The sequence below is a fragment of the Carcharhinus amblyrhynchos genome, chromosome 21 (assembly GCF_965287045.1).
Source record: "Carcharhinus amblyrhynchos chromosome 21, sCarAmb.v2.hapA, whole genome shotgun sequence".
NCBI lineage: Eukaryota > Metazoa > Chordata > Chondrichthyes > Carcharhiniformes > Carcharhinidae > Carcharhinus > Carcharhinus amblyrhynchos.
In genome coordinates this window covers 12,685,331-12,713,049 of record NC_137344.1, presented here as the reverse complement: position 1 = coordinate 12,713,049, position 27,719 = coordinate 12,685,331, and the positions used below count along the sequence as shown (strand labels likewise).

Below are 27,719 nucleotides of genomic sequence, written 5' to 3'. Positions count from 1 at the left end.
CAAGATCATGGCTGATTTAATGTGGTCTTAACTTCGCTTTCCTGCCTAGTGTTTATAATCCTCAAGTCCGTATCAATCCAGAATGTATTTAATTCAGCTTTTAATACATTCAATCATCCAGATTCCATTGTTCACTGGGGAAGAGAATTCCAAACAGAAGAAATTTGTTCTCATCTCTGTGTTAAATAGGAGGTCCCCTAATTTTTGAAACTCTGCCTCCTGGTTTTAGACTCCTCCATGAGGAAACATCCTCTCAGCATCTACTCTGTCAACGCCCCTTAGAATCCTACATGTTTAAACTTGTCTCAATCGCAATGGTATTACTACCAGACAGGAAGGTGTCAGAATGGAACCCTGGATCAGAAAACCATAAGCACAGAATCCCTATGGTGCAGAGGGTGGCCATTCAGCTCACTGATTCTGCATCAACTTACCAAAAGAGCTTCTTACCCAGTCCCTCCTCCCTCCCACTCTTTTCCCATAAACTGCATACTTTCCATGGCTAATCTAGCTAACATACAAATCTTTGAACACTAAGGAGCAATTTAACAATCAGTGCTAACCACTGTGTCACCTGCAACATTAGAAAGCATGAAGGAACAGAATCTCAAGACTGCAAATTAGCATTTAACAACAAGAAAAAGAAACACATGTATTAAACATAAATACTTTAACTATAATATACTCCTTTCCATCCACTTATTTTCACAAATGTACATAGATTTCAAGGATAACACATATTACACGATACATCTCATGCTCTAACATTCTTAATAAGCACACAGTCCCTGTAAACCTACCGGCTGACTGAGATCTGACAATTCCCTTCTGAAACCAAATGATAGATGCCACTCGATAGATCTGTGGATTTCTTAAATTCCCTCCAGATGACACTTTAAAATCTTCTTTCAGCCAGTGCGAATCACCAGCTGTTTTTATCATGAATCCATCTCCAGATTTTCCAACTAACCTTTTAAACAGGGCTTCCTCTTCACTGTTGTAACAAAGATCTGCCTCCAGGTTTTCCAACTCTCGTTTCATTGTCTTGAATGCTTTTACATAGACGCTGAGGTCCAACCACTAATTGTTCCACAATTATTCAACTATCGCATCACAGTCTGTAATAAGATATCACAACCTCAGAATGACTTCAGATATCTTTCTGGCTTGTCACTAGCCAACTCCTTCTCAATTCTGTCTGTGGCTTCAATTAACAGTACCTTGTTCTAGTTCCCTATCTTCCTTTAACTTCAGACTTCGTGGAAACTTCAGCATTTCTCTAGTTTCTTTAACTAGCTGTTCTTTAGATTTCTGCCACTTGTTTTCTCGCTCGTTACTCCATTGTCTGGCTTTTCTTCCAGCAGAGATGTTCCCTTTCTAGCTGTGAAGCTCTTTTCTTGCTTCCACTTAGAACTAAACTCAAAAAGTTGTTTGCCCTAATAGTGGCCCCTAGTGGATAAGCAACATCCCATTCTTTCCCCAAGCTCATTTATTTTACACATTGTAATCCCTCAATACAAATATATCTCCCCCATACATGCAAATACTTCTTTAATGAATCTAGCTAGAGTTGTATCCTTTCTTACACAAAAACACTAAATTAAACTCATTTAAATCTACACTTTATTTCTAATATTTAACAATACAATTTAGATCCCATAAAACTAACACTGCTACCTAACAAAATAAGATCACTCAGTCTTCTAAACTTCGTTAAGTATAGGCCCAACCTGCATAACCTTTCCTCATAAGACAACCTCTTCATCCCAAGAGCTAGCCTAGTGAATCCCCTATGGTCTTCCTCCAATGCAACAATATCTCTCGCCAACACTGCACATAGTACTTCAGTGTAATCTCATCAATGCTGTGTACAGTTTGGGTAGGATGTAATGGCAGAGTGATTAGCATTGCTGCCTCACAGCATCAGGGACCCAGGTTCAATTCTGGCCAGAGTTTGCATGTTCTCCATATCTGCATGGGTTTCCTCCAGATCTTCCCGTTTCCTCCCACAGTCCAAAGTGGATTAGCTATGCTAAATTTCCCTTAGTGTCCAAAAATGTGTAGGTAACTGGATTAGTCAGATAAATGTGTGAATTACAGAGACGGGACAGGACGGGCTGGATAGGACGCTCTTTCAGAGAGTTGATGAGACTCTATGGGCCAAATGGCCTTCTTCTGCACTGTAGGGTTTCTCTGATACCATGAATCAGCTGTAGAAAGATTTCCCTATTTTTATACTCCTTCCCTTTGCAATAAATAGCAACATTACAGTGGCCTTTTTAATTTTTTATTGTATCTGCATGCTGACGTTGCTATACATGTACAAGGACATCTTTGCAGCAGTTTACAGTCTCTCCATTTAAATATACTCTTCTATTCTTCCTGCCAAGTGGATAAACCTCACATTTTCCATATTATGCTCCATCTGCTGTATCTGTCCACTCACTTAACCTATGTGCTTTTGCAGACTCACAACTTGCTTTCCTACCTATTTTTATGTCAGCAGCAAATTTGGCTACATACAGTATGCCCCTCCATCCATGTCATTAATATACATTGTAAATAGCTGAGGTTCCAACAATGATCTCTGCAACACTCCAGTAGTTACAGATTGTCAACCTGAAAATTATCCATGTATCCCCAATTCTCTATTTCCTGTTAGTTAGCTAATCCTAATGTCAGCCCGAACACCAATGAGTTCTTATCTTCTGCAGTAACTTTTGACATGGCACCTTATTGAATTTTTTTTGGAAATGCAAATACACTCTATGTATTGCTTGTTACATCCTCAAATTACTTTAATAAATTTGTCAGGATTTCCCATTCACAAAACTATGTTGACTCTACCTGATTATGCTATGATTTTCTAAAAACCCTGCTATTGCCTCTTTACTAATAGATTCTAACATTTTGCCAATGACAGATATTAGACTAACTGGTTTTATTTACTGATATCAGTCTCTTCCCTTTCTTGAAGTGTTACTTTTGCAGGTTTCCAATCCACTAGGATCTTTAAAGAATCTAAAGGAATTTCAGAAGATCACAAACAATACATCCACCATGTCTGCAGCCACTTTCTTTAAGATCCTAGGATGAAAGCTATCAGATTCAGGAAACTTGTCAGCCTGTTAGTTTTCCCAGTACATTTTCCCTTGTGATTATGATTGTTTTAAGTTCATTTTTCTCATTTGCTGCCTGCTTTTCTATTATTAATAGGATTTTTTGTGTCTCTGTGATGACAGATACAAAATACATGTTGAAAAATCCCTGCCATTTCCTTGTTTCCCATTATCAACTCCACAGTCTCACCTTCTAAAGAACCAAGAGTTATAGAGATGATTTTGGACTAATTAGCAGGGCACAGATTTCATGTAAAGGAAGATTTGGAAACTTAAAGAAGTCAAAGGTGCGGGGTAGCGATGCAAGAATGATAACCAGAGTGTGACAGGAAGAGACAAAATCTACAAACAGAGTGCACTAGCAAATAAGGTCAGAGGAGGGATAAATGGCAAAGGTAGCATGCAGGATTAGTTCACAGAGTGTAGGCAGGACCATTTCTTAGAACAATACCCCAACCAGGAAACAAGTTATTTCTGAATTAGTAATGTTATATGAGATATGATTAATAATTGAGCTCCATTAAGGATCCTCTGCAGAAGAGTGGTCATAACATGACAGTATTTCAAATTCCGTTTGAGAATGAGAAATTTGGATCTGAAACTAGTCTTATACATAAATAAAGACAATTAGAGGAGTATGAATACAGAGTTGACTCAAATGGGGTGGGAAAATGGGTTTAAAGGTAAGACATTTGAGAAGCAAAGGCAGACATTTAAGAGGATACTTAATAACTCAACAAAAATGAGAAGATTGCACCAACTGAGGAAGTTAAATTGAAATCAAACAGAAAGAAGAGATGCACAATGCTATAAAGATTAGTGGTGGCCAGAAGATTGAGAAAATGTTTAAAAAACAGCAAAGTATAAACTGGAAAAATAATGGAGGGAGATTTGGAGTAAGAGTGAACATTTTCAAGAATATAAAAGCAAACAGTAAAAGCTTCCACACGAATATAAAAATGAAAAGAGTAGCGATAGTGTAGTTATACGATTCGTTAGCAAACTAGTCCCAGCTTAGTTCGGATGAAGGCCATGCCTATGGTACAGCTCCCTCTTCCCTGATACTGGTGCCAGAGCACCATGAATCAAAACCCATTTCTTCCACATCAATCCTTAAGCCAAACATTCAACTTTTTAATCTTATTCACTCTATGCCAACTGTTCTATTGTTTTCTTTTCTTTTCATTTAGTCCTTAGTGCTCACACTCCCTCAGCATAGCCTCTTATCCTACTTATGTCATTGCTACTCACGTGGGACAACTGAAACCTTCCCCTCCCACTCCAGACCTGAGGAGCTATCCTTAACCCAAGCACCAGATAGGCAACTCAGATACGTGTTAGGTAACACAGCTCTCACGCTCTCAGCTATAGGGACCAGTATCTTCCAACTACGCTGTCTCCCACTACCACTACATTCCTTTTCATAATCCTAAATTGAATAGTCCTACGATACTTTAATCAGTTTGTTCAACCTTCCTGTAGTTCCTGCTTTCATCCACACAAGCTGCAAGAATCTTGAACCATTTGGTCAATTGCAAAGATTGAGGTTCCTTCACTGCTACATTTTGGATCTCCATATCAACCTCTCTTACAGTGACAGCTATCTATCCTTGACCATAGGTCAAATCTGAAGTATCTAACCTAAGGGTTATGACTGCCTCCTGGAACAAAGTGACCAAATAACTTTCCCCTTCCCTGACACTTCAATGTGTGAAGCCTAAGTTCAAGCTCGTCAATTTAAAATCAAAGTTCTTCAAGTTGCAGACATTTACTGCAGTTGTATTTGCTGAGGATTACACAGGTATCCGCCAGCTCCCACAAGCTACAGCTGCAATACATTTTGCTAGCTACATTTCCATCCCCCTTATCTGGCACCTGGAAGGATCTGAAAACCGGCATTGCTGTCCTTAATATATTTTAACTTTGTCAGTGGAAGAAAAACTATATAATGTAAAGCAGGATGATATTAGAAAAATACATCAGCTACTAGCTAAAGACTTGTAACTTATTTCCACCTGGAGTCATGGAAATTCTCATGTTCAAACACATGTCCAGCATAAGGGTGGCATGGTGCCACAGTGATTAGCACTGCTGCCTCACAACATCAGGGATTCCGGTTCAATTCCTGGTTTGGGTCATTGTCCGTGCGGAGTCTGCATGTTCTCCCCATGTCTGTGGGTTTTCTCCAGGTGCTCCGGTTTCCTCCCAGTCTGAAAGGCATGTTGGTTAAGTGCATTGGCCACGCTAAATTCTCCCTCACTGTATTTGAACAGGCGCCAGAGTGTGACGCCTAGGATTTTCACAGCAACTTCATTGCAGAGTTAATGTAAGCCTACTTTCGACACTAATAAATAAACTAAACGTTAGGTCTCGAGTTTCCCTGATGCATGGTTCAGTACTTGCACTTAGGTTTCAAGTTTAAAGATACAACTCAACTATTACCCAGAGTTATATGATGGAGTTTTAACTAGTTATGATATAAATTTAAATATAATACTTATATCTCCCTGAATTATTACCCAGGTTTAGAAGGAAAAGTACTTTGGGCAGCACGGTGGCAGCACTGTTACCTCACAATGCCAGGAACCTGGGTTCAATTCCAGCCTTGGGTGACCGTCTGTGTAGAGTTTGCATGTTTTCCCCATATCTGCACTGGTTTCTTCTCAGTGCTCCAGTTTCCTCCCACACTCCAAACAGTGGGGGTTAGGTGGACTGGCCATGCTAAATTTCCCCTTAATGCCCAAAGATGCGTAGGTTAGATGGATTAGCCATGGTAAATGCACAAGGTTACAGAGATAGGATGCGGGGGGCCGGTCTGAATAAGATGCTCTTTTGAAGAGTCGGTGCAGACTTGTTGGGCTGAAGGACGCCTTCTGTACTGGATAGATTCTATGAAATCAAGCTCATCAAAACCTACCTGCACATCTACATAATGTCTCTGGGCTTTAGCTGTTAGGTTTTTTGGGCCACTAATTTTTTGTAAAAGGCCAAACCAGTATTTTCTCCCTCACTACAATTTATGTTACAGCTACAGTAAATGCAAACTTGACTGGATTTTATAAAGAGACCATGTCCTTCACTCACTCCCTCACTTAAAACTCCCAGATTTGGACACTCTGTCACCTGCTACATCTTCATGTGACTTACTTCAAACGATCTAAAACCCCAGGCAATCTTCATTTCAATCATTGTACCTGTCCTCTGAATTCACGCAGGAAACTGTGCTTTCAATATTTCTTGTGATCTAAGAACCAGGTATCAAGAACAGGAAATTTACACTATCAAAGAAAATATCTCTCCTTTTTCTTACCCTACCAAGTTCAAAATTCTTCAAAGAAACATTATTTCTGCATGCTCCGAGAGATTCAAAGCTTCTGGCAAAGCAGAGACATGGAAGTTGCCATATTCAAATGACAATACTGATTCCTCAGAGTAAAGGAAGAAAAAAATCACAATGTCCTTCAGAAACCACTCCCTTCACCTGTCACACAAAGTATCACACAGAAATCCCACCATCAACGCACAAAACTCCTTTCCCAGGTCTGTCTCAGCATAAGTAGGTAAAAACCTAAAGGATTACTTTTCATTTGTCTATACCAAGGAAGAAAATGCACCAGAGTCATAATGAAGGAAGCAGCTGAGACACTGCCTGGGCTCACACAAAAGAGCTGCATTGGATACACTGACTGTACTTCAAGTTGATAATCACCAGAATGGGATCAGATGCATACAAGGATACTGAGAGAAGTCAGCATGGAAATTGCAGATGCACTGGTTATAAGTGATTAATTGTGAATGTTGCGCCCTTTTCAAAATAGGGTGCAAGGATAAACCCAATAAATACTGGCCAGTCAGCTTAATCTCAACAGTTGGAAAATTTCTGGATAAAAGTCAGGAAAAGATTAACAGTTACTTGGACAAATGTATATTAATTTAAAAAAGCCAGCATGTATTTGTTAAGGGAAAATTTGATTTGAATTTTTTGAGGTGGTAACAGAGGATTCCTGAGAGTGGTGCAGCTGATGTGGTATAAATGTCCTTCCAGAAATCCATTTGATAAATGTCACTGAACAGGCTTGTCAGCAAAGTTGGAGCCCACAGAATAAAAGGAAGAGTGGCAGCAAGGATACAAACTCGGCTGAGTGACATAAAACAGGCAGCAATGGCTGTATTTCAGACTGAAAGAGGTATACAGTGAATTCCCATGGGATTGCTATTACGATCACCATTATTCCTGATCTATGTTAACAGCTTGGACTTGGAGTATGGAGAACAATTTCAAAATTTGAAGATGGTACAAAACATGGAAGAATTGTGAACTCGGAGGAGGATGATGATAGTCGTGAAGAGAATTATGGCAGCTTGGTACAGTGGACTCAGTGGCAGACGAAATTTGTTACAGAGAATATGAAGTGATACATTTTGATCAGAAAGACAAGGAAAATTAACATAAAGTAAAGGATATCGGAGCAGAGGGACCCGGGGTGCACAAATCATTGGAAGTGGCAGGCCAGGTTCAGGTGATTGGCAAAGTAACCACAGGCAACACGGAGAAAAATGTTTTGTTACGGAGCAAGTGGTTAGCGTCTGGAATGCCCTATTTGACAGCAGACTCCAAATTCCGAAGGCAGAACCAATCCTGGTTTTCAAAAAGACATTTGCTAATTATCAGAAAAGAAAATAATTTGTTGGGCTGCTGTGAAAAGACAAGGGACTGGGACCAGATGAGCAGCTCTTACAGAGAACTGCATCAACACAATGGATCAAATGGCTGCTTTAATCATTCAATACATAATCTTTAAGACCAGGCAGACTGTCCTCCCCCATAGTAATCAGAATACACAGGAAAACACACATGGGTCGGTGAAAAGAAACCCATACCCACACAAGGAGGATAACCCTGAAATGCCCCAAATCCAATTAACATGATTATCCCTCCACAGACTAAGCCAACCATGCCACATCCAACCTCAGAAATGTCTCTCTGAATGGGAAGACTCAAACAAACAACATTTTATCTATCCCAGTAAAGAACAGGCAAAGTGGCATTCTTGCAGGAGGTCACCCTTGCCTCCCCTTGAGTACATCAAAGGACACTTAACAACAGCAGAGCAAATACCATTGCTTATAAAGCCCTGCCCTTCATCAACCATGGAAGAGATGTTCTCTCTATTTCCAGAATAGATTGAAAAGATGGAATGTTCAATATGTATCCTTAAATAAAAAGTTTGCTTCATTCTCCATAGCAATATTTCTTTCAATCCCCCCACCCCAGCATAATCACTCATGGAAGTGCAATCTATATACTTCTGGCATTCTCAGCTGGACCAACATCCATTGGAGGCAGACAGCTAACAATCAAAATTTATGAAATATCCTGAGCCTAACCGAGGCAAGGGATATCCGTCCACTGGAATCTTGTTAAAACTTTATCTTAAAGTAATCATGACTGACCTGAAGCTCAGATTGTATTAGTCCACAGCGAAAGTGCAGCAGTCATTCTTCAACTCTCATTCACCAACTTTCCCATCTCTCTGGCACTTGGGACTGAATTCCACGCTATTCAATGACTTAAGAGTTCCTGGATAGCAGAAATGGAAGACCTGATACCTTATAAACACTGCTCTGGGCAACTGCCAAGTATCATAGGGAAAATGCAGACATATCTGGAGACATCTAGAGTCAAGCCAGATACTAAAAACAGCAGGGAGCAACGAAAGAGCCCTGATTCAAAACAGCCCACTATCAGTAACAGCAAGCTTCCTTTTCCCTCCAGCCCCCTTCTCATTCCACCCCCAGGGCACCCCAAGCCCAATAACTCCCCCCCACCCCTCAGTAACTGCATAGGCTCTACAATTAGCCTCCTTCACCTTCAAGACATTCCTAAAACCAACATCCTGTCACTAATGTCTCACTTGGTGTGAATTTATATTTGATTGTGAGGCATATTGGGACATCTGATTATATTAAAAGTGCAATGTAAATACAAACTTGGGGTTGTTATTATGACAGCACTATTTTTGGTGGCCATTGGTATTGTGTTTGCGAATATTTTCCTGCTAATGTGTCCTGAAAAACAGAAACATTTCCTGCCATTCATTTGCTGCCAGCAAATTTCAGACTTTCCAAGCTTTTAATAAGCTTCAGTACATTAGTTACTCCACTCAGGTTTGTTTTGCAGGTTTTTTTTTTAAAAACTGTTTTTAAGTATTTTCATGGGTGTGGGTATTGTTGACTAGGCCAGCATTTGTTGCTCGTCCCTAATTGCCCTTGAGGCGATGTCAAGCTACTTCTTCAACCGCTGCAGTCTCCCTGATGCAGGTACACCCAATAGGGCCATTCAGAAGGGAGCTCCAGAATTTGAGCCAGTGATAGGGAATGCAATTCCAAGTGAAGATGGTGCGTAGCTTGGTGAGATGCTTGCAAGTGGTGACATTCCCACATGTCTGTTGCTCATGTCCTTCCTTTGCGATTGCAGTTGCTGGTTTGGATGTGCTGTTGAAGGCTTGGTGAGTTGCTGCAGTGTATTTTGGAGGTGGTACACACTACTGCCACTGCACATTGATAGTGGAGGAAGTGAATGTATAAGATGGCGGAAGAGATGCCAATTCAATGGGCACATGCTGAATTCTCATAGTACTTCTAGAGTTCTCCCCTCCTTCTTCATCATTAAGTTTGCATAATGTCAAAATACGCGGGGCAGCACTTCTGCCTCACAATGCCAGAGACTGGTTCAATTCCAGCCTCAGATCTGTGTCTGTCTAGGTTACACATTCTCCCCATGTCTGTGTGGGTTTTCTCTAGGAGCTCTGGTTTCTTCCCACAGTTCAAAAGTGTGGTTTAGGTTGATTAGCCATGCTACATTGATCCTAGTATCGGGGGACTAGCAGGGTAAATATGTGGGGATATGGGAATAGGGCCTGGGTGGAATTGTGGTTGGTGCAGACTCAATAGGCTGAATGGCCTCCTTCTGCACTGTAGTAATTCTATGAATATCTCAGTTGAGGGAAAATAAAGCACTCTAAAAACAAACTCCACTCTTAGGATTACACTCTATATAAAGCCTACAATGTTCATTTTTTTTTCTTTCAACAACACACACCTCAACTCAATGCATTTCACTGTCATGCAGTCCCATAATTATAACCTTGGCATTTAGGATCCTAAAAATAAAATTCATGGATTAAAGATATTTACTGGATACTAGACTATGTCTTCAAGTACGAATCCTATTACTAAAATTACAAAATGTCAGTGTGTTTCAGAGCTGAAATAACTTTCTGCTATTTCTGGAAGCTACAGGAAGCAAAAAGCAACTCTCAGAAAACATCTAAGAATGCAAACATTTAAAACATCTGGACTACCCTCTAGCAACATAGAAAAGTATTCAAGTGTAGAACAGCAATAATGTGTAAACCATAACACTAACTGAAAAGTTAGCTATAAAAAAATTACAATTTGTAAATATAAAGCTATATATAGAAAATGTATATTTTATGTTATGCAAGGCTACAACTAAATTGGGGAATTTTCCAACAGGACGATATTTAGAACTAAACTTTGTGATATTCATTGAATAAAATAATTTTAAGAAAAACATCTTCAAATTATTTGGAAAATTTAAAACACTACTGGAAAGATGCACTTCTGAACATTAAAAGAATGAAAATTAAAAACCATAGCACATTGTGTGCATAATCCTGAAGGTTTTGACCTGAAACATTAGAAAGCTAAAATCTATATTAAAAAAATTGAATATTCAAGAGAGGACATATTAACCAGAAAATGCTGTTACATTAAGCAGGTTTCAAAACGTATTCAACATAAAAAGATCTGCAGGTTAGGTGGATTGGCCATGATAAATTGCCCCTTCAGGGGGATTGACAGGGTAAATACATGGGGTTATGGGGATAGGGCCTGAGTGGGATTGTGGTCAGTGCAGACCCAATGGGCCAAATGGCCTCCTTCTGTACTGTAGGATTCTTTGATTCTATGATAAAAGGTTATCCTCAATAATAAATCACAATATTTAGTTTAGAAAATGAATTACTAATTCAAGTAAATATCTACTTGCAATTTATAAACTGTCTCACTTAATATTGAAAAAATATTGTTACATATAAAATATCAAAAAGCTTGGCATAACTATGTAGTTAATCTCCAAGCTTAAATTAAGCTGGGAAAACCATAAAATCTCTCTCCCTAAATCTTTTCATAAACCACTGAGAGAATTCTACACCTTTTCATAAAGCATCTTGGGAATTCCACTTTTACTGAGTCGGCACAAAGAGATATTGAAATCCACCTCCTGATACAAGTCAACTACCAAAAAACTCGATATTAAAAACTTCCTCAACCAACACTTACCATAGTTTGAATTTTCTTCAGTACTTAAAGTTCTTAATAGCTCAATAATTTACAAGGACCATTGTTCTTTGGCAGAAGAAGCGTTTATTCAATTTTAGAATTACAAGTAACTATAAGCTACTCAAGTACATGCAGTAAGTAAGGCAGTAATCACTCATTACTCTGGGTGCCACTTGAAACAGTGCCAGCATGAGTGAAAAGTACACAAAGTGCCTGAGGCCAAACAATATTTGCATTTCCCATCAGCTCTCTCTAGATGTTTGCAGCATCAACATCTCCCTTTGTGAATGTGCTTTCGTCAAGAACAGCAATGACACTGTCTGGACATCCATAATTTTCCACTTTTCAAACAGGAAGAGCTGCAGTTACAGGTCAGAGGAGTTCCTTCCCTATTCTGGAAAACGAAGCTACCTTTGGTTGCTCTGTTTTGGAAGTGCCCTGATTATTTTTGAAGGTTCGATTTCAGAGCACTGGGAGTGAAGAAAATAATCTGTTGCATGTACAACTGTGTAAAATTGGACTTGCTAGTTCAGTTTTAGGTACAGACCCCTCACTCAATATATGGAGTAAATTCCAGGCCCGTGCAAGCCCCCAAAAATTAACAGCATCTTGTGTGAAGTGGGAGCTTTCAAACTTAGTCTGGCTGTGCTCCAGGTCTAAGCAGATGGAGCATACAAACATCCTAAAATCCAAAGAAATACAACGACAGTTCTAAGGAACAATTGACTGTTTTCCTAACAATATCATAAGTAATATTTCAGATTGTAAATATGAGCCCACCCTGGGATGATTAATGAACATCTTGAAGTCCAACAAAACATAAACTGATCACCCTTTCTCAGCGCGAAGCCATTTTCACCAGCAAAACGGGGCCGGTAAGATTGTGTGAGGTGAGAAAATGGGCACAACCCTGATTTTTCACCTCTCACACAATCTCACCACTTTGCCTTGTTGAACAACAGATGGGACAAGGTCGTAAGATCATGCCCTATGTTTTGGGTTTTGAAAGCATGAGCTGGTTTGGTACAGTCAGTAGTTTTCCCTGTTGTGAACAGCCAAGGGGACATGCTGTTTGATATAGAACAAAGGACAAAGAACAACACAGCACGGGAAACAGACCCTTTGGCGCAACGAGCCCGCGCCGCCATTTTAACATTATGAGCGCCCTCCTCTACCTATGACCTTTGTCTACGCCTATTGGGGAAGACTGAGGGAAGACTAATTTAGGGACAATTTGTTACACCAATCAGCCTAAGAGCATGTTTTTGGGGTGTGGGAGGAAACCGGAGCACCCGGAGAAAACCCACGCAATCACGGGGAGAATGTGCAAACTCCCGCAGACACTGGCCCAAGTCCATGTATCTGCACAGCAAACAGTGATAGTCACTAAGCTGTCGTGTTGCCTGTCAGATGGTTCAGTTTAAGCGTACACTAACGACGTGAAGCACTAGGCAACTCTCGAAGCAACATCTAAGAGCAGCGCTCGCACAACCCACCGCATGTATGCCCCTTGTTGGACAACAAGGTGGACTGAATCACCTGTGAAGTAAAAGAAAAGACATCAATAAACATGCAAAACTTAGACAGACATTTACAGAATCCCCAGGAGCTCAGAAGAAAGACAAGTGAGCCATGAAATATGTTGGAAGGTCCGTAGGAATCAATTGATTCCCAGGGACGTCCCAAGACTCTTGATCTTTATTTAGAACAGTCTCCTGTATCCCTCCATCTCTAGTCCGCTCGTGTGCCTATCTATGTAAGCCTTAAACAACTCTAGCGTGCCTGCCTCCACCACCCTACTTGGCAGTGCATTCCCTGTGTGAAAAACCTCCCTCTAACATCCGAATTATACCTCGCCCCCCTCACCCTAACCCCATGGCCCCTCGTAATTTTTGTGTCCAACCTAGGAAAAAGCTTACCTCTGTTCACTCTATCTAATGCCCTATACAGCTGCAGCAAGACCTCCCTACTTTTATATTCAATCCCCCTCGCTATGAAGGCCAGCATCCCATTCGCCTTCCTGACCACCTGCTGCACCTGCAAGCTGGGTTTTTGCGACTCATGCACAAGGACCCCGAGGTCCCTCTGCACCGTCGCCTGCTGCAGTTTTTCGCCACGTAAGTAATAGTCCTTCCTACCATTCTTCCTACCAAAGTGGACCACCTCACACTTGCCAACATTAAATTCCATTTGCCATTTCCTGGCCCATTCACCCAGCCTATCTAGATCCTTCTGCAGACTCTCCACACCCTCCGCACAATTTGCCTTTCCCCCAATCTTGGTGTCATCAGCAAATTTCGACACCCTGCTGGAGTACTGTGTGCAGTTTTGGGCACCGCACCTGCGCAAAGATATTTTGGCCTTGGAGGGAGTGCAGAGGAGGTTTACTAGGCTGATACCGGAGTTGAGGGGGTTGAGCTATGAGGAGAGGCTGAATAAACTGGGTTTGTACTCGTTAGAGTTTAGAAGAATGAGGGGAAATCTCATTGAGACGTATAAGATGATGAATGGGATAGACAGGATAGAGGTGGAGAGACTCTTCCCGCTCAAAAAAGACAGTAGGACTAGGGGGCACAGCCTCAAGATAAAAGGGGGGCGGTTTAGAACGGAGTTGAGGAGGAACTTCTTCACTCAAAGGGTGGTGAATCTCTGGAATTCTCTGCCCGTTGAAGTGGTGGAGGCTGCCTCGCTAAATATTTTTAAGACGCGGGTTGATGGGTTTTTGATAAGAGAGGGGATTAAGGGTTATGGGGAGAAAGCGGGAAAGTGGAACTGAGCAGCGACAGGTCAGCCATGATCTTATTGAATGGCAGGGCAGGCTCGAAGGGCTAGATGGCCTACTCCTGCTCCTATTTCTTATGTTCTTATGTAATCTTATACACCTCCATTAGATCTCCCCTCATTCTCCGCCTTTCTAAGGAGATCAGCCCCAATTTGCCCAATCTCTCCTCATAGCTCAGTCCTTCCACACCAGGCAGCATCCTGGTAAACCTCTTCTGCATTTTCTCCAGGGTCCCCACATCCTTCCGGTAGTAAGGCGACCAGAACTGGCTGCAGTACTCCAAATGCGGGCGAACCAACATTCTATACAACTGCAACATTAGCTTTTATACTCTATACTCCTCCCTATAAAGGCAAGCATACCATAGGCCTTCTTCGCCACCTTCTCCACCTGTACTGCCACCTTCAAGGACTTGTGTACTTGCACCCCCAGGTCCCTCTGCGTTTCTATACTCTTAATAGGCCTATCATTTATCGTGTAAGTCCCCCCTACATTATTTCTTCCAAAATGCATCCCCTCGCATTTATCTGGATTAAATTCCATCTGCCATTTCTCTGCCCAATATACCAGCCTATCTATAGCCTGCTGTAGTGCCTGACACTGCTCCTCACTATTAGCAAGTCCAGCCATCTTTGTATCATCTGCAAACTTGCTGATCACACCACGTACTCCCTCTTCCAAGTCATGATTGCCAAATACCCAGCATTACACTGAAATGAATATACCACTTTTCACATTTGTCAATCTGGTACGGTTTGCAGAAAGAAGGAGTGTGCGCACGCATTGTGCCTTTTTCAACTAAACAAAAACTTGGGGGAAAGAAAATTTGCTTCATTTCCCACGGCAAAACCTTGACCAATCAGACTCAACCGCCCGTTTGAATTTACAAAGCTTGGCAGTTAACTCTTCCTTGGTGCATTCTCCATGGCAATACCTCTACCAGAGTCCACTTGCTAACCAATCTGCATTCTCATTCAGTATAAATTGCTGCTCCCGTCACAACTGGTATTCTTGCGAATCTGTCCTGATGCGTTTAAGACAGCAAAACTCAAGTTCTGTACTAGAAAAAACTGAATATAATTTCCTTGGTGCAACTGTTAGTCAATTAAGATTCTCAGAGCACCACCATCTCCCAACAGAAATCAGAAACAACTGTTTTTGTCGCATCACCCCAGATGTCAAATACTTTTTAAATCAGAAGATAAGCAACATGATAAACATTAAACCAACACACAGCACCTCCTTCACTGGAGAATCAAGTTTAATACACAAGGCTGCCAGGTGTCAGTTAGAATGATCTGGAACAGGTGCCGGTATTTCAGGGAAAGCACCTTGCCTGCTGCTGGAAGGGTGGGGGTGCAGATGAGAAGTCTCTAATCCCCCAATTCCATATGAATAAATCAACACCAACACCAGTGAAAAAAATGTAGCTCTCAATAGATTTCCTCCTTGTGATTGGAGAGGCAGTTGGAGTAAGCTCAAGAATCCCCGTGGTCCTCCGACATTGGCATTTGTGAATTCCCCCAAAATCCATTGTTCACTTCAGGAGATCAATAGTGTTATTAAGTGTCTTGGCAGGTATGAGAGTTTCAACTCTCTCTTTGTTACAAATTCAAGCTGGGGAGTCAGGCCATTTGCTACTCCTTTGTTTCATTGATAGTAATGGGTCCACATAATGAGAGGTATGAGCTTTGACCTATAATTACTTCTGGATGTTTCCAGCCCTTTAGGCAACTTGCAATCACATGGCCCTTAACGACCATGTTTATGCTCCAGCAAAGTGCTATGACCGCAGCAGATGTTAATTGCTCAGCAATAGAGGAAAGTTTGGCTTACAGGCCATAATTCTTATTTTTGTATCCTGAAAACGAGAAGAAAAGTACTGACTTCAGCCGAAAGAAGTCCAGTAACTCTTTGGAGATTTAAAAAATTAAAATTAGAAGACTTATTAACAAAAAAAAACTTAAACACGTTAGATTGCAGTTACATTTAAAATTAGTCTTACAAAACATTCTCCACAAAAGACTCAGTACTTGATCAAATCCACAAATAAACATCTTCCAGGCAATGCTATCATATAGATGTTTAACAATAAAACTTCAATAATATCAACCTTAATGAAGGCATACCGCACAACCTCTCAAATTCTTTCTCACTCTGCTTTGATATTTCATTTGACATTCAACAGCTGGATAATATAAGTCCCTATGTATCTCCCAATGCAAATTTCTAAACCTAGCCTATTTACTTATAAATCACTTGGCCAGGAAGGTCCCATTACAAGTGCATGCATCAAGCATGGGCTTGTCTAATCTTTTCACTTGGGGAGGTGGGAGAATAACATTCAACAATCTTTTTTACTCAAGGGGTTGATGAGAAAATTTTAGAAAGTAAGGTTTGGCATAACAGTGAAGTGAATTTCAAAAATAAAGCTAGGGTTATTAATAGTACAGCAATGTCAAAGCATTAAGTAAAAAAGAGTAAGTGATAAAGATAAGCAAAATGTAGAGAGTGGCACTCCCTTTGACAGCATCTCTCGCACCATGAAATCTTTCAGTCATTTAGTCTCTTCCGCCATCCACACTATCACAAACTTTTCCTTTTATTCTTCTTCCCCACCCACCCACTGCCGCCCAAGCCCCGCCTTCACTTGTTTAAAGGCTATTACATTTCTGACTTTTTCTAATAAAATGAAACGTTAAACACCTGAAATGCTAACACTGTTTCTCTTTCTATATATACTATGTGACTGTTGAGAATATCCTGCACTTTCTGTTTTTATTCCAGTTTGTAGAATTCAGAACTAATGTAACAGACACTTGTTTTGTCCCGGGCCCATCAGCCAGGCTTCTAACAGTTCCTTGAGAACAAATACAAGACATTTTTCTCTTCAATTACCTCACCCCAAGGAAAAGGTCAGTGATAAAACACTGGAGGGAGGAACCTTTTCATCCCTTCACCCCAGCTGACAACACAATAGGCAACATAGGCCTCAAATTCTGAACAGGAGGTTGTGACACACAACATGGGGCCTGGAGCAAGATGCTGAAAAAATGCAGGTGGTGGTTATTTTCTTGCAACAGAAGGAAAAAAATGCTCATGCTAAAAAAGCAAGTGAATCAGGCCACGGGAGGGATGGCACGTAATCCCATGCCTTATTTCCTACTGCTCACACCACCCCATGTTTCTGAAAAGAGCTGATACTGAGCTATGCCACTGGAATTAGTTTTGAACATTACACCAAATGCACTTACTGGCTGTGAATGAAGCAAATTATCAATTTGTGCCCAGCCATTTATTATCAAGAGTAAAGTCCACTTGTGAAGGTTGGACACGTGCACTTGAAGCACTTGTGGAAAAACACCACTGAGTGGAATCCTATAATTATACCACAGAAACTATGTAATGACAGACACTAACCTATTATAATGTGGTCAAGGGCTAGTCATTTAATCCCTTCACTAACCAACATGTAACATTATATACTATTAGTATACCAATAGTATAATCAGGTTGTCATCACCTTAATCTAATCAGTTGAAAATGAGTGCCAAAAACATATACATTCTGTAATGTCATTTTCACAGAACAATGTTAGACTGTCTACATATTACTACATCTCAAAACCCTTCAATGCTGAATTATGTATGGAGTGCAATGGCTGTTGTTACATCTCCATTCTGCATGAGCAACATCCCAAAAGCAGCAGAGCTAAATTATCATTTTTTTTAATGCAGTCCTTGTTCTAAGAGGAAGTTAGCTGGGATACAGAGAGCATTTCCTGCTCTTCAAGAAAAAACTTCAATTTAACAACTTGTCTGAAGAGCAACTTTGACAATGTAGCACTCCCTCAATGCAATACTGAACTGCAAACCTATATAACATAATCAAGTCCTGGAGTGGGGCTTGAGCCCACATCTGTCAACGTAGTGAATTATTGTCTAGTCAGATAAGAGTATAAATGTCCAACTACAAGAGGCACACGTTAAATACTCAACTGGAGCATAAAGTGAACTCTGTTTTCCTTGGTACTTGGTAAAATTTCCCTTTGTAGTTTTAGAACAAAGAACAAAGAAAATTACAGCACAGGAACCGGCCCTCTGGCCCTCCAAGCCTGAACCAACCATGCTGTCCAGCTTAACTAAAACTCCTTACCCTTCTGGGTACCATATCCCTCTATTCCCATCCTATTCATGTATTTGTCAAGATGCCCCTTAAAAGTCACTATCGTATCTGTTTCCACTACTTCCCCCAGCAGCGAGTTCCAGGCACAATGAGGTAATTCCATGAGGTAATTTTCACAGAAAGGGTACAATAAGTGCAGTCGATGGTCACAATAATTAAAAACATTTAACAATTCAACCTTCAGCCTCCCAATCCCATGGTTCAGTCCTTTAGTAAGTTAGAGTGAACTCAGTGAAATCTGGGAAGGTTTCACATGGAAAACAGAGGGACAAATAATCAACTCAAACGTACAAAAAATATATATATATTTCTTTAAAATCCAGATTTACAATGTTTTATTGCTGTTCAAAAAAAGCCCACCTACCTTTTGCATGAAAGGTCCAGCCTTTTCTGAAGTACTCGTGTAGTCTTATTCTATCCTGCAGCCCACTCTGGTACACTCTACTGTAAAACTGTCTGGCAATGTAAACATAAGCAGAAGGAATGGCTCCGGCCACACCCTTAGCACCAAAGAAGCCATTCACCTCTGGTGAGGCTAGTAATATCTGGTAATCTGTACTGGTGCCCAAAATAAGGTTCATATAGGCTTGAGTGAGGTTGAAATAGCCTGAAGTCAAATACATCTTAGAATTTGCCTCAGCTTCAATCATTAATGTTTCAGTCACTTGCTCATCTATTCTAATTTCAAATGGCCTCATTTGTATTATGGGGTAGATCCATGTATCTATGCATTTCTCAGCTCCACCAATGTCACTGGGCACAAGCAACTCTTCTTCAGAACTATCTTCAAACAAGTCTTTGAGTCGGTTTCTGCAGTGCTGCTTGTTTCTTGCTTCATTCACCACGGCCATGATCCTCTTATTTGCTGCCGCACAGAATTCTGCTCGACTACCTGGAAAACAATTTCAACAGTGCATTTAACCAATGCTGCTTCCGTGATCGAGACAACTTTTGGTTTAACTACTCGAAATTTATATCAAAGACTTAGAGAAGGGGATCAAATGCATAGTTACTAAAGATTTTGATGACACAATGATAGGTCAGAAGATAAGCTGTGAAGATGACAAAAGGAATCTGTGGAGGGACATGGATAGGTTAAATGAGTGGGCGCAAATTTGTCAGGTGGAGGATAATGTGGGAAAATATCTACTTGTCCTGAACAATTATGAGTAATAGGGCATCATTATCTTGTTTCATACATATTCAGAGAGTGTTCATGTGTGTTAGAGAAAATTCATGGATACAGGAGGTGGACATATTGGGCCTCCAGCCAGTCAAGTGTAAGTCAGATTAATAGAAAGGTTACTGATCAAGCTATGGACAGGGAGGCAACGGGAAGAAGGACGAGTCCTCAAATTCCTGTTTTTAAGAAATAGAACAAAATATATTTATAGTTAGTTCCAACTAAGACTGCCAAGTGATTGAGTCTCCTTTAAGAAAACAAACTTAAATAGCTGATGCGAATCTAGAGGAAAATGCAGCCCCGGAAGAGTGAATGTATTTTAGCCAGCTCAAAACATGAGTTTGTTGTTGGTGCCAAGGATCATGCGTCCATTCAAATCAACCTCGCTGATGTTGACAAAGTAACAGGAAGATTTAATGACCAGCATAATACCTATGCTATCTATGGAGCTATCCATAGGACAGGTGAATCAGACGACTGCATCTTGAGGCTGGCTAAGAAAGATGGTATTGTGGCCAAAAGTGTCTAACAAGCTGAAGACTTGGGTTATAGGAAGTTTCATGTTCATATTGAAATAAAAAGTCAAGCAAAAAAAACTATATGTCACAAGGGGAAAAACAAGAACAATGATATTTAGTTGCAAATTAGTACAAAATGTTCAGTTAACAACTACCAACAGCACCCACTTTTATCTCATTAAGGTAGGTCTGCCTTCCTAAAGAACATTAAAGTTTACTTGAGGGTAAAAGAACAAAAATCACAGAACTTAACTCATATAACAATCAGGTCACACCCTAATCCCTGCCCAAGTTACACTATCGTATGGTGAACTACTGAATAAAAGAGAATTAGAAAACAGTGATGGAATGATCGGTGTTACTGACCTCAAAACTATCTCTGAAACAGACCACTATTTATGACTGTGCCATTATATGGCAATGACTCGCTCCATGTAACTCAGCCACAGATAGGGGAGAGAGAGAAACACTGGTTAGGAAATCTGGGTCTGAGGGTTTAGTCTAAAAATGAGCTTTAGACCTCTTAAGAGTGAATTAGAAAACACTTCAGTTGGGGATGAGGGAACAAAAATGACAAAGGTTGAGGATTTAACATGATTGCATATTGAGGTTCAAGAATACATAGAAAATTGGAAAAGTGGTTACAAATTCCTTTGTTACAGAAAACCAGCTTCTCCTCTGTTACAAAGGTTAGCACCTTTGTACAGACTGCAAGAACTGTAAAAACTGACCTTGTTAGCAATAACAAGTTTTCGAGCCAGACAGCAAAACTGTGTTAGATACAGAGGATAAAATACCAAGATAAGTTAGCAGCCTCTGCAATGAAAACAAGTACAAGATGTGCCTGTTTTGCTGAAACTTATCTGTATTGTTAGATCAAAATTTAAACAATGTCCATTGCGAAGCATGATATAAATATATGCAACCTTCATGTAAACATCAGGGTCTGCTCAGAAACCTCTCTGAAGTAGTGCTCCCTCTACATATACTTGAAACATAAAGTGATCATAATCTGTTCTGAGTCTTCAGTGGTTAGTTCATAAGAAATCAGTGATAACAACTTCTACAGCACAACAGCAGATAGGAAGTTTGGAACTCTTTTTTGCAAATGGCAAATAATGCTAGATTAATTGTGAATTTAAAAGAGATTATTAACCAACTGTGTCAGGAGACATAGTGAAGAGACCCATGGGGTTCAACTGCAGATCAGCCGCAATCTCACTGAATGGCAGAACAGGCTTGAACAGGAGAAGTGACCTACTCCTGCTCCTATGGTTTATTTTGACTAATCACCTCAATGAGTGACCACCAATAGTTATTGCAGAGAGATAGGATGGGATTAATTTAAGGTAGGGTGAGATAGCCAACAAGAGATCAGTTAGTTTTGAGCTACTCCTGAACTTGTAATAAATGTCAACATTGTTATACCACTGTCAGTAAACCTTTGTAATAATTTGTCACACCAAAATTTAAAATTGGAGTAATCAAACAAATTATCCAAATGTTCTGGTAATCAATACATTTTTGGTGGTGATGTCCATATCCCAAGTGTAGGCAAGTATAATTAGAATGAACATTAGCCCATATAAGATGGCGTAGAATTTTCTGTGTTAAATATCCTCATTGTAAAATACTGGTAGAGGTGCAAACAGCATCTAAAAGTTGACACATTCAATAAAGATGCAGAGCAGACAAGAAATGGTAATTGACAGATGAAATGTTGATGCCATCAACTTCCTTAATGCTTTACACTCAAAAATATATTGCCCCACTGCAGTTGCTAAATAATTTAAACAATTTTACCAGAAGTACACGCACGCACACGCAAACACACACACCACACTCACATACACGCACCATTACAAATACATGCACTGTTTCAACTGAAGTTAAAATCCTAATTTGAGGAACTATGTCCTTCCAGAATCACATCCCCAATTTCATGCCAGTTTTAAGCATGAGGTAACTAGTTTTAACTGGAATTTTCATTTACCGTAATTTAATAAAAATGAAGATCACATGAACCAAGTGCAGGAAATCATATTTGTAATACAGTCTGGGCTCACAGCTAAACCATTAATGCTCATTTATGAATAAGGATCATGCAGCTCCTGTTAAAACAAGGCCCTGATAACATAAATTGCACGAACAAATGTCTCAGGGTTGATGCCCATGTGGCCATACTCAATTCCAATGAAGTCGCTATAGTCAACATTAGTAAGGATAATGTGTTCAGCTAGTAGTCAATGGACTGCAATGAACAGTTCTTAAACATTCTGGCAATAGCCCTATGACTAAGACATTACGAATATTCACAAATCAATACGGTGGAAAATCCACTTTCCTGTATTTGAAGTGACAGCTTTATTTACTGGGCAGTTTTGCTTCAGTGAAACATCTTTTAGAGAAGCAATTGCCAGAAACCATTCTTCAAATGTATTATTTACATATCACAGTTTAGTCACAGTTTTTGTCCCACGACTAGTTTAAAAAAAATCAGAGATGCTGCCATGCTCTAATGGCATTTCAAAAACGAGCCTATTGAGAAAAGGAAACTTGAAACGTATAAAAAAATTAATGCCTCAAATTATAGCAGTGTCAAGTTAAATATTTCCTCAACAAAATAATTGTAATGTAACACTCAAAGCACAAGATTTCTCCTAAATATTTGTTTACTGAAAACTGAACACGCGACAGAACATTTCATCTCAAAAATAAATTGAAAATGTCAATGTCAACCTATTTATCAGTTTTGTATTACGTTCCTTGCAGGATGTCACAATGCATTATAGGTTTTCAATGTTAAATCAACTGACTCAGCAAGAAGAGTGTTGGGAAAAGTTACTGTTGGCCTACATGCCTTGGCCACAGGATGTCACTGTGGAGCTAAGGATCTGTGTCTCACATGCAAACTGTCAGGGCTATCACCACAAGGAAATAAATAATCTACAGAAGATGTTGTTTATTTTGTCTGACATCCATTTAAACTTTTAAAATTAATATTTAAATGATATTATTACTTTCTCATTTTCAGCCTCAGGTAAAGCGCCAATAGTCTCTGGGATTTTCTACCTCCTGACTGACTGTGGGCCTGTCTCTGATATCTCCATCATAACTGAGAACAATAACTCCTTCTTCTCAATCAACTACTACTTAGTGACCAGCTGATACCCATCAACCCCAGTGAGCTGTCAGCTCGGTGGCTGTACTCTTACTTCAGAGTCAGAATTTTGGTTTGTATTTATATTGAGTCTTAGTGGCTGCAGTAAGCACTGCCTATTAATATGTGTATGTTGTCAACAGGAGTAACATCACAGGTTGCTAGTGCAGGAAACTGGCAGAATGAGTTGAATGGCTGATAATGAGGGGCGGCACAGTGGTTAGCACTACGGCCTCACACGCCAGATACCCAGGTTCAATTCCGTGCGTGCGTGTGTGTGTGTGTGGAATGTGCACATTCTCCCCATGTCTGCGTGGGATTCCTCCAGGGGCTCCGGTTTCATCCCATTGTCCACAGATGTGCGAGTTAGGTGGACTGGCCATGCTAAATTGACCCTTAGTGTCAGGGGGGTTAGTGGGGTAAATGAGGGTTACAGAAATAGGGCCTGGGTGGGATTGTGGTTGGTACATTCTCAATGGGCCGAATGGCTTCCTTCTGTACTGTAGGGATTCTATGAAGCAGCAGCCTGTAGTGAACACACCTGGTAAATAAAGCACCATTAGTTTAAACTCTCCATGCTTCCTATCATCAATATCAATATCATCAATACTTGTCACCCCAGAGAAGAAAAATAATAGTAAAAAGTTGGAAAAAAGGAAGGCTTTTGCATGTGCTTCATGGGCAAGGTGGACATGAGTAACGATCCTCTGCAGAGCAATTATAAAACTCGGGGTGTTTTGAAAAAGGCTGATGCTCGGGTTGTTGCCTTGTTTAAATGAGAAAAGGCAAGGTAGTTGCTGAAAACACATTGCCAAGTTGGCATACGAGGAACCTCCGTTAGAAAGAAAATGGCAGGAGGTTTTGGCCCTGTGGGACCTTTTGATGAAAATGTGGAGTGATGGGGTTCTTATGTTGAACATTTTGACTATTTTGCGCAGGCAAGCAAAATTGCAGAAGATATTAGGGTGCTCAAGTTCCTAAGCACGATTGGAGGAAAAACATTCGATTTCCTTCGAAATTTAGTGCAAGTGAAGAAGTCAGCATTAAAACATGTGAACTAACATAGAGATACTGCAAGGACACTATTCATCAAAGCCTTTGTGATTACAGATTATTTCAGACTCCACAAAAAAAATCAAGAGGAGGAGGAACCAATTGCATAATTTATAACTATATCAAAAAGATGTGCAGAGTATTGAGAATTTGGTGATGTGCAAAATGATAAGATTCAGGACAGACTGGTCTGCTCCACGAAGTGAGGCATACAGAATTGGCTTATAGCCAAGAGTAGACACTGATAAACACCATTGAAATTGCTATTTTGATGGCTGCGAAAGAAGCTTAGCAAATGAGTTTGAATATTCGGATACACAGGCATCGATTCAGCCAACATCTTAAGAGTTTTAAAACTCGTAACCAATGTGCGAAGCCAGGCCATTCAGCAGGGGAATGCTGGTACAAGGATGTACCATACAGAAGCTGTAGAAAATAGGTCACTTAGAGCACCTGCTGGAAGAAAAAGCAAGCTACAAGCAAAATAAGAACAGCAACGCAAAACAGCATGTTAACAGAATAAAAGGAGAAATATTCATGCTATGCAAAAGGGTAAAGAGTATGAAAGACATCACAGTTAAATTGAAGATTTAAAAAGCCAAGCAAAATGTTTGATCACACAGTCGGTACCCTGTGCTATCAGGTCGAAAATGGAAGCTGACTTGGAACAACTTGTAAAGACAGGAGTCTTAGAACCCGTCAGCATTAGTGAGTGGCTACACCAGTAGTACCAATTATTAGAAAGGATGGCTCCGTATGGATTTGCAGAGACTTCAAAGTCACCCTTAATCCAGTGCTGTGCAGCAAAACAATATCCCTTACACCACATTGATGCTGGTTTGCTGGATTGACAGGAGGTCAACAGTTTAGCAAAATCAACCTGAGCCAGGCATACATAAGAACATAAGAAATAGGAGCAGGAGTAGGCCAACTAGGCCTTCGACCCTGCCCCGCCATTCAATAAGATCATGGCTGATCTGTCGTGGCTCAGTTCCACATTCCTGCCCTCTCCCCATAACCCTTAATCCCCTCGCTTATCAAAAACCCATCAACCCGCGTCTTAAAAATATTTAGCGAGGTAGCCTCCACCACTTCAACGGGCAGAGAATTCCAGAGATTCACCACCCTTTGAGTGAAGAAGTTCGTCCTCAACTCCGTTCTAAACCGCCCCCCCTTTATCTTGAGGCTGTGCCCCCAGTCCTACTATCCTTTCTGAGCGGGAAGAGTCTCTCCACCTCTATCCTATCCATCCCATTCATCATCTTATACGTCGCAATGCGATCTCCCCTCATTCTTCTAAACTCTAACGAGTACAAGCCTAATTTATTCAGCCTCTCCTCATAGCTCAACCCCCTCAACTCCGGCATCAGCCTAGTAAACCTCCTCTGCACTCCCTCCAAGGCCAAAATATCCTTGCGTAAGTACGGCACCCAAAACTGCACACAGTACTCTAGCTGCGGCCTCACCAATGCCCTATACAGACGCAGCAAGACCTCCCTACTCTTATATTCAATCCCCCTCGCTATGAAGGCCAGCATCCCATTCGCCTTCCTGACCACCTGCTGCACCTGCAAGCTGGGTTTTTGCGACTCATGCACAAGGACCCCGAGGTCCCTCTGCACCGTCGCCTGCTGCAGTTTTTCTCCACGTAAGTAATAATCCTTCCTACCATTATTCCTACCAAAGTGGACCACCTCACACTTGCCAACATTAAATTCCATTTGCCATTTCCTGGCCCATTCGTCCAGCCTATCTAGATCCTTCTGTAGACTCTCACCACCCTCCGCACAATTTGCCTTTCCACCAATTTTGGTGTCATCAGCAAATTTCGACACCCTACACTCGGTTCCCTCCTCCAGATCATCTATATAAATGGTAAATAGCTGAGGCCCCAGCACCGACCCCTGGGACACTCCACTAGTCACCATCCGCCAATCCGAATAGCACCCATTGACCCCCACTCTCTGCCTCCTATTTGACAACCAGTCCTCTATCCACGCTAATGAATGTGCACAAATCATCACAGGAACTTCTAACAATCGTGTGACATAAAGATTACCATTTGGTATTGGATCAACTCCACCACTGTTTCAAAGAGGAATGGATCAGATCCTGAGCAGAGTCCATCTATCAGGATGACATCTTAGTCACTGGAAGAGACGAAGAGGAACATCTTCGGAACTTGGATGCCACTCTTCAGAACTTAGAAGACTATGGACTGAGAGTTTGCATGGACAAGTGAGAGTTCTTCCAGCCCTCTGTTGAGTATGTGGGACACGTGTGTGATGCTACAAATCTTCTTTGATGAGCACGGCTATCAGAGGCACCAAAATCTCAGAATATAAACCAGTTGTGATCCTTCTTAGGATTGTTGAATTCCTATGTAAGATTTGTTTCAAATTTTGCAACTATTTTAAAACCATTGTATCATCTGAGTTGCCAAAACAAGAAGTGGTTAGATCAATGCAATAACACTTCTGTGCAAACAAAAGAAGCGTTGTTCAAATCTGAAGTCCTTACACATTTCGATCCTACTATACCCTTACAGTTGGTGTGATGCATCTCCTTATTGTGTAGGAGCAGTGGTATCCCACATCACGTCACTGAGTGAGGGAAGACTCATTGTCTTTGTATCTCTAATATTGAGCAAAGCTGAAAGTAACTACACACAAATCAAAATGGAAGCACCTTAGGGATTATCTCTGGAGTAGAGATTTCACCAATTCTTTTGCAGAAAGAAGTTCACATTGTTGATGGATCATCATCCATTAATGACAATTTTGTACCACACACAGGAATTTTGTCACTTGTGGCAAGTAGAATGGAGATGGGTATCACTACTGTCTGCACATACTTATACCATCAACTATCGACAGTCAAAGGAGTCGCCACTGTAATGTAGATGGACTTTCACAATTACTAGTCATTCATCAAAGTACTCGAGCGGAGGTGTCTTCTACTCTGAACAAGTACACAGTATACCAATCACTTCAGAATAAATGAAGAAATACACTGAGCAATCCGATCCTCTCTGAAGAAACGGACATGGAATTACTAGGTATGACCTCAGAACTAAAACCTGACTTGAAACCATTCTCAAGAGGATTGGACTGTCTGTACAGTCAGGATGTCTTCTTTGGGGGTTCAGAGCGATCATTCCGTCACTATCGAGAAGACGTGTGTTAAACAAACTGTACAAGGGTCATTGCAGAATTGTGCACATGAAATAAATATCAGGGAGCTATTTCTGGTGTCCAGAATCAGACCCCAAGATTGAAGAGGAAGTTGGAATGTGCTCCTCATGAGTGAAAGTAAGAAATCTGCTACCCTTAACATCATTGCATCCTCGGGA

The 27,719-nt window shown here is 40.7% G+C and overlaps 1 protein-coding gene across 5 annotated transcripts in view; it reads right to left on the bottom strand.

The window, feature by feature from the left end:
* pgs1 (phosphatidylglycerophosphate synthase 1) overlaps positions 1 to 27,719 on the bottom strand; it is an 83,439-nt gene that overhangs the window by 33,117 nt on the left and 22,603 nt on the right. For 4 of the 5 annotated variants that reach the window (XR_013889179.1, XR_013889180.1, XM_080209509.1 and 1 more), the window contains one exon: positions 18,818 to 19,345. Coding sequence is in view for 3 of the 5 variants with exons in the window: in XM_080209509.1 (XP_080065635.1) it covers positions 18,818 to 19,345 (528 nt within the window). In the remaining 2 variants the exon portion in view is untranslated. Of the gene's footprint in view, positions 1 to 1,053; positions 1,119 to 18,817; positions 19,346 to 27,719 lie in introns of those variants that run through there. The other variant, XM_080209508.1, reaches the window with a different exon arrangement.